General features: G+C 45.2%; 2 protein-coding genes across 7 annotated transcripts in view; one reads left to right on the plus strand and one right to left on the minus strand.

Moving 5' to 3' along the window:
- Window positions 1-4715, minus strand: part of ZNF674 (zinc finger protein 674) — a 46916-nt gene extending 42201 nt beyond the window's left edge. For 3 of the 5 annotated variants that reach the window (XM_063703307.1, XM_063703306.1, XM_063703305.1), the window contains exons 1-2: window positions 4621-4715; window positions 3757-3867 (exon numbers count right to left, since the gene is read on the minus strand). Coding sequence is in view for 2 of the 5 variants with exons in the window: in XM_019019068.4 (XP_018874613.4) it covers window positions 1331-1345 (15 nt within the window). In the remaining 3 variants the exon portion in view is untranslated. Of the gene's footprint in view, window positions 1-1330; window positions 1375-3756; window positions 3868-4620 lie in introns of all 5 variants that reach the window. The other 2 variants (XM_019019068.4, XM_004064048.5) reach the window with 1 other exon arrangement.
- CHST7 (carbohydrate sulfotransferase 7) overlaps window positions 4601-17319 on the plus strand; it is a 79288-nt gene continuing 66569 nt past the window's right edge. Inside the window, exons 1-3 of one of the 2 annotated variants that reach the window (XR_010132606.1) lie at window positions 4601-4877; window positions 5715-5889; window positions 7247-7341. The gene's annotated coding sequence lies outside the window, so the exon portion shown is untranslated. The remainder of the gene's footprint in view (window positions 4878-5714; window positions 5890-7246; window positions 7342-17319) is intronic. The other variant, XR_010132607.1, reaches the window with a different exon arrangement.

Below are 17319 nucleotides of genomic sequence, written 5' to 3' on the forward strand. Positions count from 1 at the left end.
CAGAGAAAATTGTTCATGAGGTACTGTATACAATAGTAAAAAGAAATTAGGCCAGGTGCAGTGGCTCATGCCTGTAATCCCAGCACTTTGGGAGGACGAGGTGGGTAGATCACCTGAGGTCAGGAGTTCGAGACCAGCCTGGCCAACATGGTGAAGCCCCGTCTCTACTAAAAATACACATATTAGCCGGGCGTGGTGGCACGTGCACGTAATCCCAGCTACTTGGAAGGCTGAGATAGGAGAATCGCTTGAACCTGGGAGGCAGAGGTTGCAGTGAGCCGAGATCACGCCACTGCACCACAGCCTGGGCGACAAGAGCAAAACTCCATTTAAAAAAAAAAAAAAAGGCCAGGCACGGTGGCTCACACCTGTAATCCCAGCACTTTGGGAGGCTGAGGTGGACAGATCACCTGAGGTCGGGAGTTCGAGACCAGCCTGACCAACATGGAGAAACCTCATCTCTACTAAAAATACAAAATTGGCTGGGCATGGTGGCACATGCCTGTAATCCCAGGTACTCGGTTGGCTGAGGCAGGAGAATCGCTTGAACCTGGAAGGCGGAGGTTGCAGTGAGCCGAGATCGCACCATTGCACTCTAGCCTGGGCAACGAGAGCGAAACTCCGTCACAAAAAAAAAAAAAGAAAAAGAAATTAAAAACCTAAATATCTGTGAATAGAAAAATAGTTACATGATACATCCATACTATGAAATAGGAATTAAAACAATCTTTATATATTGACAAGGAACACCACCCAGGATATAATCAGGTTCAGAAAGCAAGATGGGTATGGGAATATGATGCCATTTGTGTAAAAGCATAAAAAAAAATACGTGTACATTTTTAGTTCATTAAACTGACATAAATGCATCTACCCCACAGTTTCACCCAACTGTTAACAGTGGACATCTCTAAGGAGGAACGTGGTACTGGGGGGAGAAGGAATAGAAACTTTATTGGCTACTAGTTTCTTCTATGTACATTAAAACATTATACACAAACTTATTCTCTTAAACATAGTAAAAAAGACCAAGCGATCTAGAAGTGAAGAAAGAGGAAAAAGCAAGGTGAATCTATGTATTTAAACAATTCTTCTCTGAGAAGAAGAAAAGATGAGGTACAGTTTCTGGAAGAACAAGTAGAGAGAGGTATCTTTTTGTTTTTCCTCTCTCCTGGTGAGGGGAAGGATTAGAGAAACCAGAGGCTGAGGACAAGTTGAACAGAAAACAGCCAGAGAAGAGGGGATAATTGGTATTTTCAAGTTTATTATATAGATTCCAAACTTTGCCTCAATTTCACTGGAAAAAAAATAGGGGTACATTAGAACTCACCTGGGACATGGCCATCTTGTTGTGCTCCTGCAAAGGATAGAGATCTACAAATACAGAATTAGAAGGGCTGAGTTCAGTGGGTATAGACATAAGATCATCATCACCACCCTAATAATAATTACCTTTGCACCCTGGGAAGAATCATCTAAAAATAAGGCCTGGTAGCTTCAGCCTATTCCATGGGATGCTACTAAGATCATGTGGGTTTTGCACATGAAACTTTGTCTCTCTTACTGGACAGATGTATGACTTGTGTCCAAAGCCATCTACATGTCAGAAACCAGTAACAACTTAACATCTCCTTTATCTCAAGAGTTCTATTCCTAGTACAAAGATGCAAAATGTTCACTATTGTCATTTCCACTATGAAAAATGTGCCTATAATCCCTGCATGCGGGGGGCGCTGAAGGAGGATTGATTGAGGCCAGGAGTTCAAGACCAGCCTAGACAATATAGCAAGGCCTTGTCTCTACAAAACTGAAAATTAAAAAAATTAGCTGGTGTGGTGGTGCATGCCTGTAGTCCCAGCTACTCAAAAGGCTGAGATGGGAGGGTCTCTTGAGCCCAGGAGTGCGAGGTTAGTGAGCCATGATCACGTCCCTGCACTCCAGCCTGTGTGACAACGTCAGAGCCTGGCTCAAAAATAAACAAAAAATAAAAAAATCTTCGAAGCAACTAAATGTGCAGCAAAGGGGACTTAGTAAAAAAATATGACACGTGCAAAACAAGCATACTACACAGGCTTTAAAGATGGTTTCTGAACTTTGTTTTCAGTTCCTGGGTGTTTAAAAGGAGGTTCCAACAAAGCCACTGCAGTGTAATCTCATTTTTGTTAAGCAATATGTACAAATATGAAGTCTCAAACAGCATTTATTCTTTGTTTTTTTTTGAGATGCAGTTTTGCTCTTATTGCCCAGGCTGGAGTGCAGTGGCATGATCTCAGCTCACTGCAACCTCTACCTCCCGGGTTCAAGCGATTCTCCTGCCTCAGCATCCCAAGTAGCTGGGATTACAGGCATGCAACAACATGCCCAGCTAATTATTTTTGTATTTTTAGTAGAGACGGGGTTTCACCATGTTGGTCAGGCTGGCCTCAAACTCCTGACCTCAGGTGATCCGTCCGCCTCAGCCTCCCAAAGTGCTGGGATTACAGGCATGAGCCACCGCGCCTGACCTCAAACAGCATTTATTCAAATGCTGACATTGGTTACACTGTTCGGTGATTTTAATTTTCTTGTTTATTTGCATTTTTGACAAGGAATATTAATTACTAATGAAACAAAAATTAAAATTTATTAAAAAATCACTTCTTATCAAACGGAGCCCTAGAGGTGAAAAGACACTCTCCAAGTGTGTATGAGTAGGATCTCTTGATGTGGTTTGGAGGAAGGAGCCCAACCAGGGCTCAAAGGGCCGCAGGGAAGGAGAGGTGTAGGGCTGGGTGGGTAACAGCCAAGCACTGTCAGTTCTGTGAGGGGTTAAAAACCACTGTGCCTGCTTCCCTGCATCCACCTCTCTAACTGGCCACCTACCCTGCTCCCACCCCACCACTTCCTCCTTTCCCACGATTTCCATTTTGACTGCCATGCTCCTCCTTCTTTGGCAGATTTTCAAAAGAAAGTTCCAGCAAGGAGATTCTGTGCAGAGTAACCATTTCATGCTGCAGCAATCACTGTGATACCATCAGGACAACAGGGTTCAGCTCCGTGTAGGTTAACAAGTCATGTCCTCAGACCCAGTTTCATTAAGCATTGAAATAAGGCAGCAGAGCTGGATGACAGCATACCTAGAGACTACTCTGAAATTCTATAAACTAAAAATATATTTTCTGCACTTTGGTCAGGATGAAGGGACACTCAGCATTTCCCCTGGAAGCAGGTGCCTGGTTGATGGTGTGGGGCTGACTCAAATTCAGAAATAGCCAATGGCAAGAGAAGGAAGCACGGGGGTGCACAAAAAGGTGTGCTAGGAGAGGCCAATCCTCTGTGGCTGGCTGTGATCCTTCCCAGCCTCATCCCGCCTTTGCAGGTACTACAGCAGGGCACCTGCCCCCATGGGGGACATCCATGCCTCCATCCACCTGTGACTTTCACCTGTCCCTCCTCCAGCAGGAATCAAACTGCACTGTCACATGGTCCTCCATGGCATCTGGAAGTTGAGCCAGCTTTGCTCTGTCTCAGCTGAAGTGAGGGACAAAGGCCACTATGGGTCCAGCTCTTCTAGGACCTGCTGTCCCGTGAGCCTCCTTTCTCTGCTCTGAGGATCTGGGTCTGGGCTCTTGCTGAGGCTTCTCCTCCAACTCGCCTCAGCTCAGCGTACCTCTGTTGTGTCCAAGGCGGCAGGACCAAGGGATTCAGAGACAAACACACCCCAGTTGGGGCCATCACTATAGCACTAGATCTCTGCCTGTGACCCAGGGAACTCACCTCTTCCTGGGGCCTCAGCCTAAGTCTTCTGCGACTAAGTGGGGAAGCCGGGGCACAGATAAACTGGAGTCTGAAGTGGGTGAGCAGTGGTCTCAGGTCTGCACTCTGACCCTGGAAACACAATGACCACAGGAGATTCAATTAGCAACACCTATGCTCCCTTCCATGCAGTGAAGTTGAGTGAAACCCAAAGGTTTTTACCCAACAGAAGAGGGACAACCCCTCATTCTAGTTTTAAGAGTTAACATTCATGCACAGCTCAATTATCCTCAGTGAGGGAAACCCTGCCTTCCTGAATCCGGGCTTTGGAATCAACTGATTGACTGCTGTGCCACTTTTATTCACTGAAGAAATGAGTGCCTTCCATGAGCCGGTTCTCCGTGTTGCAAATCCATCAGTGAACAAAATCTCAAATTCCCAGCTCCAGATTTCTAGTCTGGAGGAAGAGACACACTGGAAACAATAAACATGATAAACAAAGTACAGGAAAAGAAAAAGGATTCCTCGGGTTTGCTACCTACGGGACTTTGGACAGGTTGCCAAGCCACACTGTACCGTTTTCTCTCTATAACACGAAAATAATCATCGTAACACCTCACAGGGCTCCTGCTAATGTGAAACATTTGCAAGAGTGTCTGGCAGTTACCACCGGGTGAGGATGCAAGCGCTGAGTGACTCAATCAATTAGTCACTCGCTGGCCCCGAACCTCGCCCCCAACACTCACGCCCACCGCCTGTGTCACTCAACCCCCACAAGGACGCTCACCCGTGGCCCCATGACCCCACGGCCCCGTAAACTCCCGTCATTCCTCCCGTCCCCCCTTCCCCCGATCAAAACCATCACCACCTCACCCTCCCGCTTACTTCACTGCCGACAGCCTGAAACCTCAGGGGCGGATGACAACAGCCAGTGTGAACGAAGCGCCACCCTCCGGGTCAGCCGAGCATTTCCGCTTCCCACAGCCCCCTGGGAACCTGAAGTCAAAGCAATGCGCACGCGCAGTGGCTTTGAAGGCGGGGCAACAAAGCCTGTGGCCGATGTGGCGCTCCTCGGCCCGCGCTTCAGTGGTTATGACAGTGTTAGCTCTAAGGGGAGAAGCAATGTGTGACCATTTCCAAAGGTGAGTCGTACAAAAGGTCCGGGGAGTCGTACCTGGGCGGCGAGAGGCGAGAGAACTCCTCGCGGGCTTTCCAGTGGCCAGGCCCCTGCCGGCTCCGAAGCCGAAATCCCTTCTTCCACTTCGTTCTCTTGCAGTGGACGTGGGGTGTTCCCACCCCTCTGTCCCCAAGGCCACTGTTTCTGTCTTCCGCTCCTAGGAATAGGAAAAAGAGTCGCGCCTCTGGCATCCGTGGCAGCTCCAGAGCGCGGCCCTCTAGGGTCCAGGCAGGCCACATGGAGCGGGGCCCTAGGCCTGGCTCAGAGCGTCCTAAGAGCAAGAGGTCTGGCTCAGTCGGGGAAGTGGCCTGGAAGAGGGGCTTTGGAGCCGGGCTTCAGAGCCAGCAACCTCCCAAAGTGAGGGAAGAAAGCCTCATTCTGATTGTTCTCTACCCAGTGGTGGGGCTCCGGTTCCTAGGATCTTAGACACCCTGGGAGAATCTGGGTTTTACTTTTTAGCGGAGAGGTGTTTTCTCTGAGAATGCCAGCCAGTGGCAACATGGCCCGCTAAAAAGGCCTGTAGTGACCTTGAGGAAAGTTTTCTGTTTCCTGTCTGGGTCTGGGAGAAAGAGAACAAGTGTGTTCTCCATGCTTACTATGCCTGCCTGGTCACCAAGCGGGCCTCTTTGGGTCAAGTATGACAGAGTCTCCCTCAGGTACACAGCAAACCCTTCTGTGCTAGAGCCAGCTGGTGCCAGACACTGTTCATAGATGTGTCCAAGACATTTGTGGAATCTATCAGACACGTATTTAATTTCCGTTTGAACATGAGTGTTTTTCCTCTTTCTCTTTCTCCTCTCAGGTTAACTTGCATTCCCCAGATAGTTTGGATGAGTTACAACCCAAATCTGCAAACTCAATACAGCCAGACCCTGGGAAGTGACCCTCTCCAAGTCTCCTGTACAAGTCCCAGGAAAAGAGCCTGTTTTCCCTTGGACATGTGAGCAGTGAATTACTGCTCATTCAGAATTTCATGTGTATGTGTTACTGATGGCCAGGTTTAGAGATACCAACCTATTTATTTCTAGAGGAGAGGTGATTTGATAACCTTTTCAGATATCACTATCAGTAGGCAGAAAAGGGTTAATAGTATGATAGGGTTAATATGTCCTGAGGAGAGTAAAGAAACTGCAAGCTGCAGAAGCACCTGATCTGTGGCCCTGGCCAGCATCTCTCCATATCCTGATTCTGTAAGATCAAGTGTTTATGCAGAAAGAGAAGGGACTGATGATTTGAATGTGACCAGATGCAGGGCATGCCCTTATTGCCATGCCAGCATTTGCTATTCATGATGTTAGTATTCAAAAATCAAGAAACACCCTTCCTGGGCCATTGGTGTCTACTAATCCATTGGAAGAAAAGACTGGAATCCACCACTTACTAGCTTCTTGGGCCTCAGTCCCCTCTTTTATGCCATAGCTAAGGACCACCTAACCTAGATGGCTGTTGTTATTGTTCAAAGGAACATCTTTAGAGCCTCAAGCCCAGGAATAGCCCATGGCAGGCACCTGGTAAATGTTAGTTTTCATTGTCCTATCCCAACACTATGAAACATGCAGCACTCTCTGCAACTGCCCCTGTGGATTTCCATAGGCAGGAGAGTATCCAGTGTTGAGTGGAGCTGGTATTCTCAGAAACGAAGCCCCTTTCCTCATTTTGCGCCAGTCTCTTCAGTCATTTTTACCCTAGTAGTATAATGCTTTGTCAAAGTCACTGTCATCTGATGTTAACAGTTGTTTTTGCCAGATGACTTTTCAAAAGGTAACTTCACCATAATACCGGTTAATGTGATAAAAACACTGCATGTAGCCAATGTTTTTTTTTTTTTTTTTGAGATGGAGTTATTGGCTCTTGTTGCCCAGGCTGGAGTGCAGTGGCGTGATCTTGGCTCACTGCAACTTCCACCTCGTGGGTTCAGGTAATTCTCCTGCCTCAGCCTCCCGAGTGGCTGGGATTACAGGCACACGCCACCATGCCCAGCTAATTTTTTTGTATTTTTAGTAGAGTCGGGGTTTCACTATATGTTGGCCAGGCTGGTCTCGAACTCCTGACCTCAGGTGATCCGCCTGCCTCAGCCTTCCAAAGTGCTGGGGTTACAGGTGTGAGCCACTGTGCCCAGCCAAATATTTTCTTATTTATTTATTTATTTTAGAGACAGGATGCCATTATGTTGCCTAGTTTCGAATGCAGTGTCTATTTAGAGGCGTGATCATGGCATACTATAGCCTCGGCTCAAAGGACCCTGGTCTCAAAGGACCCTGCCACCTTAGCCTCCTGAGTAGCTGGGACAAGTGTGCGCCACCACACATGGCTAATTTTTTAAATTTTTTGTAGAGATAGTGTCTCGCTATGTTGCCCACGCTGGTCTGGAATTCCTGGACTCAAGGCCTCTTCCTGCCCTCAGCCTTCCAAAGTGTTAGGATTACAGGGTGAGTCACCACGCCCAGCCAGTGTGAATTTTCTAATGCTGAGTAAGTTGTGATCCAGAAGTAAATGTATCGGCAAGCTGATTTAAATTGTAGATTTTCTCTTCATTGCGTATTTTCTGATGTTGAATAAAGTCTGAGTATTAACTAAAGTTTTTGCTTCTTAAGTATGTAAGAATTGTCCTCAAAATCTCTATTCTTGAGCACAGTAGTAAAAATATTTTTACATACATTGTATTTCAAGGGTTCTGCATAAGCAACCTTGTTTTATTGTGACAATTTTTTTGGGAATTGTATCAAATATATAATACTGAGATGTTCTCATTCCTTTTGTGAAAATGCTTTTGTTTAAAAACCACTGCCTTCAAATGAAAACCACTAGGTTTGTTATGCTTGCCTCATCTTTTCTCGGTGTTTTTCTTTCATTTTTTAAAAATACACGTCTTTTTTTTTTATGCCTAAAACAGTGGGTTTTTAAAATGTGATATGTGTATGCATTGTATAATGGTTACCACAATCAACTAATACATCCATCACCATCCATACTGTACCTTAGATCTGCAGAACTTGTTCATCTTAGAATGTTTTTACCTTTTAGGTCAGACGTGGTGGCTCACGTCTGTAATCCTTGCACTTTGGGAGGCCAAGGGGGGTGGATTGCCAGAGCTCGGGAGTTCAAGACCAGCCTGGGAAACATAGTGAAACCCTGTCTCTACTAAAAATACAAAAAATTACCCACGTGTGGTGGTGCGCACCTGTAGTCCCAGTTACTTGGGAGGCAGAGGCACAAGAATCATTTGAACCTGGGAGGCAGAGGTTGCAGTGAGCTGAGATCGTGCCACTGCACTCCAGCCTGGGCGACAGAGCAAGACTCTGTCTCCAAAAAAAAAAAAAGAGTGTTTTTATTTTTTGACCAACATCTCTCCATTTCCTGTCTCCCACTCCTGCATCCCCAGTCCTTGGTAACCACTGTTCTGCTCTCTGTTTCTATGAGTTCAACTTTTTAAGATTTCACCTTTAAGTGAGATAATGCAGTATTTGTCATTCTGTGTCCAGTTTATTTCATTTAGCATACTATCTTCCAGGTTCCTTTTCCCTCTGTGTCCCAAGTCCACCTTTGCATTGTCACTTTCTTTTCTGAAATGAAAATGGTATTGTGGCTATTACCTAGCTAAATACCAACTATGGGCTTTGTAGTATATGGATTAGCTGTAATGTACATGTGAATGATGACTAGTAAAATATATATAGTAGGAAAAATGATGCAATTCAAAAAGCAAGAATACAAGTATAAATAAGCCTAAGAAGGTTGGACATCATCTATATAAAGGAAAATAAACTGTACTCCTTAGTGAAGACTTAATACTGTAAAACCTGGCCGGGCACGGTGGCTCACGCCTGTAATCCCAGCACTATGGGAGGCTGAGGCGGGCAGATCATGTCAGGAGATCGAGACCAACCTGGCTAACATGGTGAAACCCCGTCTCTACTAAAAATACAAAAAAATTAGCCGGGCATGGTAGCGGGTGCCTGTAGTCCCAGCTACTCGGGAGGCTGACGCAGGAGAATGGCATGAACCCAGGAGGCAGAGCTTGCAGTGAGCCGAGATCACGCCACTGCACTCTAGCCTGGGCAAGAGCGAGACTCCGTCTCCAAAAAAAAAAAAAAAAAAAAAAAACCGAAATTGTCCCTAAGCCTAATCGATAGATTTAAGGCAATTTAGCCAATATGCTAAATGGGATCAGGGGCCTATAGTACAATTATACTTCATTTTAATTGGTAGAAAAAAATATATGAACAACTAAGAGTATTTGGTGGATAGAGGTAACATGGGAAGACTCATCTTACAAGATATTAGAGGGCATTATAAACTAAAGTAAATAATGTGGCAGAGAGCAGAATTAGATCACTGAAACAAAAAAAATCCAGAATCAGAATATATGGAATGTGGAGTCCTGATAAGTAAGCAACAAGAAGGAAGGGGTCCCAGGTGAGAGAGAACAATTGTTCTATAGATGGCTAATTGCAGACAACCTGCTGGCACACATCCTGTTCCCAGATACCTTGTTTTGCATGTAGCCTTTCCAGCACAACCTTATAAAACTTAAAACCTCCAGCCCCTGCCTCTCAGACAGCCTCTTCTCTGCTGTGCTGCCCATTGAACCCTTACAACATATCTTCAAACTTTCTCTGATAAATCTGCCTTTCTTTACCTATGACTGTTTTGGCAAAATTCCTTTACTGTCCACAACACCATCCCCACTCAGTTGTACCCAAGACATGGAAGACTAAATGTCTGACGTTTACCTTAAAAAGTATGAAAAAATAAGTTGAGAGGGGCCAAGCATGGTGGCTCACGCCTATAATCCCAACACTTTGGGAGGCTGAGGTGGGAGGATGGCTTGAACCCAGGAGTTTGAGACCAGCCTGGGCAACATAGTAAGACCTCATCACTACCAAAAAAAAAAAAAAAAAATCTGGGCATGGTGGTGTGTGCCTGTAGTCCCAGCTACTTAGGAAGCTAAGGTGGGAGAGTCACTTGAGCGCCAGAGCTTTGAGGCTGCAGTGAGGCTTGATCATGCCACTGCACTCCAGCCTGGGCAACAGGGTGAGACCCTGCTGCAAAAAAAAATTATAAACCTACTTATGCTAAGTTATAATGGTTGACAAAAATGTCAGTAGAAGGCAGAGTTCCAATGTATATCCATGTATGTATTGAAAATTAAAGGTGTTTTCAGTTTGTGAAAATTGATAGGATTGATGTGATGTAAATCTGTAAGGAAAAAATCCTGGACCCCTACATATTATATATAATGACAAACTCCAAGTGGATTAAAATTAAATATGAAAAATAATAAAATATATACGGGCTGGGTGCGGTGGCTCACGCCTATAATCCCAGCACTTTGAGAGGCCGAGGCAGGTGGATCACGAGGTCAGGAGATTGAGACCAACCTGGCCAACATGGTGAACCCCTGTCTCTACTAAAAATACAAAAATTAGCTGGGCGTGGTGGCACCTGCCTGTAGTCCCAGCTACTCGGGAGGCTGAGGCAGAAGAATTGCTTGAACCCAGGAGGCAGAGGTTGCAGTGAGCCGAGATGATGCCACTACACTCCAGCCTGGTGACAGAGTGAGACTCTGTCTCAAAAATAAATAAATTATATATATATGAATATTATATAACATCATGATGGAGCATAAACCAGAAGGACAACCCTGAAGCCATAAAGTAAATCCTAGACTTCATTTAAAAATGTATATATATTGGAGACAGTGTCACTCTTGTCACCCAGGCTGGATTGCAGTGGCACGATCTCAGCTCACTGCAACCTCTGCCTCCCAGGTTCAAGGGATTCTCCTGCCTCAGCCTTCTGAGTAGCTGGGATTACAGGCATGTGCCACCACACCCAGATAATTTTGTAGTTTTAGTAGAGGTGGGGATTCTCCATATTGGTCAGGCTGGTCTGGAACTCCCGACCTCAGGTGATCCGCCTGCTTTGGCCTCCCAAAGTGCTGGGATTACAGGCGTGAGTCACCGTGCCCAGCCGGTTTTAGGTATTCTTTAGATGACAATTGGTTGAGAGAGTTAAGCTGTTGTCTGAAGACATGAAGTCAGTAGAAAGGAATGCTTGAGTTAAGATAAGGGGGTTATGGGGGCTGAGGACCTTGTTATGTAGATGAAGGTTCCTAAGTAGCAGCCCTCAGAGAGAATAGATGGTAAATGTCTCTTTCAGACCTTAAAGACATCAGACTCGCAGTTAATCTCTCCTAGAGCTGGAAAAGGTCTAGAAAGGGAAGGCCTGGGTGCATTAATGGAGATTCTCTACCAATGCAAATTTCCACTGCAAAAGGCAGCTTTGCAGAGTCATTTCAATGTGTTGGCCCTGTGGCGGCCATTTTAAAATATGTCAAAGAAATATATTTTGGGATAAAATAATTTGGTTTCCTTCAGTGTCTGCTATCTATCATGTGATGCTATACCAGAGTCAGGTTGGAAAGTAAGCCACATTGTGTCAGGTTAATTTTAAAAATCTAATTAGATTTTTATAGTTTGTAGGGCATGACTCCCTAGACCCCTTAGATAGGAATTTCAAGATCAGAGTTTAGTCCTCATGCCATAGGAAATCAAAAGACAAGTTATAGACTGGGAAGAATATTTGCAACACTTAAGAAGAGAGGTGATATTGAAACTGCCTATGCAAAAATTTTAACAGTGAGAAAATTATGACAGTGAAAGAGATCTGATCCAACCAACCCCCATCTTGCCTTTAAACTCTAAACTGCCCTTGGTCATCCCTGGGCATGGGCCAAGCTAACTTTGGGGGAAATGCAGTTTGCAGTTTAGATGATAATAGCCCTTCCCCAAAACTAAAGCACCTTTGTAAAACTAATGAGGCCAGGCACGGTGGCTCACCCCTGTAATCCCAGCACTTTGGGAGGCCAAGGTGGGTGGATCACCTGAAGTCAGGCATTCAAGACCAGCCTGACCAATATGGTGAAACCCCGTCTCTACTAAAATTACAAAAATTAGCCGGGCATGGTGGCCAGTGCCTGTAGTCCCAGCTACTCAGGAGGCTGAGGCAGGAGAATTGCTTGAACCAGGGAGGCAGAGGTTGCAGTGAGCCGAGATAGTGCCACTGCACTCCAGCCTGGGCAACAGAGCAAGACTCCATCTCAAAAAAAAAAGAAAGATGAAAGGGGCCTGAATTTTGCTAAGATGTAGGTGGAGTTAAATGATTAATGGCCATTGTTCCAGAGACCACAAGATTTGCAACTTCCCCTGTTAATCCTGTAAATAACATCACTATTGTAGAACCTAAGATTGGCCTTTTGAGATGTCTTTTCAGGTTTTTGCATTTATGGTGACCGGATGGCTCCACTCCGGACTGGCAAGATGGACTCATGACTCAACTGGTCTTGTGGCCCCCACCCAGAAGCAGACTTGGCACACAAGGGCCATTTTCCACACCCCTATAATTGCACTTCCAACCAATCAGCCCCCTGTCTGACAAACTATCCTTGAAAAACCCTAACTTCTGAGTTTTCAGGGAGATTGATTTGAGTAATAATTCCATCTCCCACGTGGCGTGGCCAGCCTCATGTCAATTAAACTCTTTCTTTCTTTCTTTTCGAGATGGAGTCTCACTCCATCACCCAGGCTGGAGTGCAGTGGCATGATCTTGGCTCACTGCAACCTCCACCTCCCAGGTTCAAATGGTTCTCCTACCTCAGCCTCCTGAGTAGCTAGGACTACAGGCATGCGCCACCATGCCTGGCTATTTTTTTTGAGACTGAGTCTCGCTCTGTCACCCAGGCTAGAGTGTAATGGCATGATCTTGGCTTACTGCAACCTCTGCCTCCTGGGTTCAAGCGATTCTCCCACCTCAGCCTCCCAAGTAGCTGGGATTACGGGCACATGCCATTGTGCCCAGCTAATTTTTGTATTTTTGTAGAGACAGGATTTCACCATATTGGCCAGGCTGGTCTTGAACTCCCGACCTCAGGTGATCCACTTGCCTTGGCCTCTGACATTGCTGGGATTACAGGCATGAGCCACCGTGCCCGGCCTTAATTTTTTGTATTTTTAGTAGAGACGGAGTTTCACCATGTTGGCCAGGCTGGTCTTGAACTCCTGGCCTCAAGTGATCCACCTGTCTCAGCCTCCCAAAGTGTTGGGATTACAGATGTGAGCCACCACACCCAGCCAAACTCTTTATTGCAATGCCATGGTCTCAGTAAACTGATTTTTTTCTGTGCAGTGGGCAGGAAGTGTTACCAGCAGCGAATCCAACGGGTCTACAGCAAACTCGATTCTTGCCCCCTTGGAGGAAAGAACTTGGCCAAGGGGCAGAAGGCAGAGTGAGAGACCAAGGCAAGTTTTAGAACAGGAGTGAGAGTTTATTTAAAAGTTTTAGAGCAGGAACTAAAGGAAGTAAAGTACACTTGGAAGAGGGTCAAGTGGGCAACTTGAGAGATCCAAGTGTGCTGTTCAGCCCTTGACTTGTTGTTTTATATGCTGGCATAGTTCTGAGATTTCCATTTCTCCTCTGTTTTTCCTTGGAGTGGGCTGTCTGCATGCACCATGGCCTGTCAGCACTTGGATGAGGCTGCACGCACAGTGTGTTTACTGAAGTTAGGCACATGCTCATTTGAGGCATTTTTCCCTTACCAGTCAAGCGTTCCTAGAGGAATGTCATACACCAGTTAAACTCCACCATTTTGCCTCTTAGTGCACATACTTGAGCCCGTTTGCCTAACTCCTCATATCTTATTTGGAAGTTGCTCATTACCAGCTTCAGGTGTTCCTATCCATTGAGAGATTGCGTTTCTCTGGTGCCAGCTGTGACCAATTATTATTTTAGCGAGACAGTTTAACAACCACCTGACCATCATCTGATGGTTGCCTGGGGATTTGGGGGCCTTCTCCTGCCCTGTTCATGTCTGCCTAGCTACCTATTCTAACAGAAGGACCCACTGGATGATTACAATGTCTCTAATAAAAAATATCCCCACAAACTGCTATTTGTAAAATATGTAAAAGTGTACATATGTAAAAGTGAACATATGAATAGAAAATGGAAAAGGAGTCTGGGCGAGGTGGCTCACGCCTGTAATCCCAGCACTTTGGGAGGCCAAGGCAGGAGGATCACTTGAGTTCAGGAGTTCAAGATCAGCCTGGCCAACATGATGAAACCCCATCTCTACAAAAATAGAAAAATTAGCCGGGCATGATGGTGTGTGCCTGTAATCCCAGCTACTCAGGAGGCTGAGGCAGAGGTTGCAGTGAGCCGAGATCGCACCATTGCACTCCAGCCTGGGCGACAGAGCGAGACTCAAAAAACAAACAAACAAAAAGTGCTACTTGTTAAAACATTTTAAAGGATAATTGATCTGAATTGCCCATTGGAGAAAGAATATCCTCAAACAAAGCACAGTGGTGAATAGTATTTGCCTATGTGTTCTGGTAATTTTTCACCAGCTGAGCTAGTGTAATCATCTTGCTAAAGAAAAGTTCTACAGTTCTAAGTAATCATGTTGATTTGAAATACCACTTACGCAACAAAGTTGAATTGTACATCTTTTCTTCCCCCAGCAGATGGTGACATTTTATAGAATATGGAAAAATTATCCAAATGGATGAGTGAGCTATATAACTGAAATATAATCGTCTCTATTTCATTTCTCATTTATCTACATCTTGAATTCATTTACAAAAAGGCATTCATCAGGAAGTAACATTTAAAGACTATGCTTTCAGGGGTCATTTCTTTTTCTTTTCTTTTCTTTTTTTTTTTTTTTGACAGGGCCTCACTCTGTCAGCCAGGCTGGAGTGTAATAGTGCCATCATGGCTCACTGCAGCCTTGACATCCCAGGTTCAAGCAATCTTCCCACCTCAGCCTCCTGAGTAGCTGGGACTACAGGCACACAGCATCACACTGGGCTATTTTTAAAATTTTTCTGTAGAGACAGGGTCTCACTGTCTTGCCCAGGCTGGTCTCAAACTCCTGGGCTCAAGCAATCCTCCTTCCTCAGCCTCCCAAAATTCTGGGATTACAGGTGTGGGCCCCCATGCCCAGCAAGGGATCGTTTCTGTAGTTCCTTCCTAGGAAAGTTTCTCTGAACATGTGGAGCATGTTTTTAAAAAAGTAACATTTATGAAAAGAAGACTAAGAACAATTAAAAAATAACTAATATAGAAAGTAGAATTTTTCAGGCCAGGCATGTCATGCCAGCACTGTACACCTGTAATCCCAGCACTTTGGAGGCTGAGGTGGGCAGATTACTTGAGGTCAGGAGTTCGAGGCCAGCCTGGCCAACATGGTGAAACCCTATCTCTACTAAAAAAATACAAATATTAGCCGGGCATGGTGGCAGGTGCCTGTAATCCCAGCTACTTGGGAGACTGAGGCAGGAGAACCGCTTGAACCTGGGAGGTGGAGGTTGCAGTGAGCCGAGATCGCACCACTGCACTCCAGTCTGGGCGACAGAGCAAGACTATGTCTCAAAAAAAAAAAAAAAAAGAATTTTTCAACGTCTTCAATTCTTAGTTTGCACAGTGTTTTTACTAGATATTTTCTCATCAGGTCACATCAGCCTACCTATTTACAAAAATAAAATAGTAAGGACAAAATGCTAAAGAGGGCAAATCTGTCTTTAATTAATGTCCATCTCAGGCCAGGCATGGTGGCTTACACATGTCATCCCGGCACTTTGGGAGGCTGAGGTGGGAGGGTAGCTTGAGCCCAGGAGTTCAAGACCAGCCTGGACAGCATAGTGAGACCCTGTCTCTAAGAAAATGTCCACCTTTGATTTCTCTTCATTCCTTTTTTCCATGCAGGGCCTTCACTCTTCTGTTTCTCAAATTCCTTCTTTAGTATTATTCCTTCCTTTAAGCTTCACACAGTAATGTTTGCTTCCCTACTTTCTAACCGAGAGTATAGCATATAATTAAAATTCATTCTTAGGTATATGTAATTAGTATTCTCAGCTTAATGTGCCAATTATACCAAGGATATTTCATTCACTAGTTCAAACGGAACATCAATTGGATATCTCTCATCTTTCAGATATTCTTGCTGAGCTCACAGTCCATCCAGAAAGAGAAACAAATTCATAACACTAATGTAAGAGGTTTTCTTTCTTTTTGAGACGGAGTTTCACTCTGTCCCCCAGGCTGGAGTGCAGTGGTGCAATCTCAGCCTGCCGCAACCTCTGCCTCCTGGGTTCAAGCGATTCTCCTGCCTCAGCCTCCCGAGTAGCTGGGATTATAGGCACCCACCACCAAGCCTGGCTAATTTTTTTATATTTCTAATAGAGATGGGGTTTCACCATGTTGGCCAGGCTGGTCTTGAACTCCTTACCTCAAGTAATCCACCCACCTCAGCCTCCCAAAGTGCTGGCATTACAGGCATGAGCCACCGTGCCTGGCCATAGGAGATGTTTTAATGCAGCTGTGTACAAGGTGGAAACCTAGAAAATGAATCATTAATTCTGTTGAATGAACTTTATATGTGAGCTTCAAATTTAAGTGAGATATGACAGACTGAAATGTGAACAAAAGGTATTTTAGGCAGATGGAACAACTTGAGCTCAGATATAGAAGCATCAAACTGTTCAGCATTTTTGTGAAACCCAGAAAAGTCTGACTAGAACTCACAGTATTAAACAGTCAGTGTGCTAACAGAATTGGGATACAGGACGGAGGAGGAAGAGAGAGGAAGCAGTGGAAAGAGACTGCAGAGGTAGATGAGAGCCAGACTGGGAAAATCCTTAGAAGGCAGGCCAAGGAATAAGGACAGCACTGTAAAAACCCTTATGAGGTGTCCTAAGGAGTGTGGACTTGATTCTGCTGGCCCCAGATAGCCTTCTTAAGAAGGTGTGGAGATGGTAGAGGATGGAAGCAGAAAGACCAATTAAGAGATGATGGATCACACAAAGCTAGAGAGGAAAAGCACAATGTGGATTGATGAATGGTGGCATCTTGTTGGGGGGACAGTTAATGACGGAGGCATATTTAAGAGATATTTGCATGGTAGACTTATGGGGCTAGGATGTCTGATTGGATGTGGTGCCCGAGAAAGGGAGAGGCATGCCCAAAGATGACTGTGGGGTTTCTAATTCTGGCATCTTGCTGTGTAATAATAACATTCAAAACAGAAATTCATGAGGAATAGCAGATTTGTAGAGGATTTGCTTGGGGACAAGATGAATGTGGGGCACCTGGGTTGGGGGGACATCAGGTAGAGGTGCTGAGACAGAATTGAAAACATGAGACTAACTGGCGTTCAGGAGATAAATCTGGAGATGATTTTTCTTTGGGTGGAGGAGGGATAGAGTTTCACTCTTGTCACCCAGGCCAGAGTGCAATGGCGTGATCTTGGCTCACTGCAACCTCTGCCTCCTGAGTTCAAGCGATTCTCCTGCCTCAGCCTCTCGAGTAGCTGGGATTACAGGCAGGCACCACCACGCCCGGCTAAT

This window comes from Gorilla gorilla, chromosome X (genome assembly GCF_029281585.2).
Source record: "Gorilla gorilla gorilla isolate KB3781 chromosome X, NHGRI_mGorGor1-v2.1_pri, whole genome shotgun sequence".
NCBI lineage: Eukaryota > Metazoa > Chordata > Mammalia > Primates > Hominidae > Gorilla > Gorilla gorilla.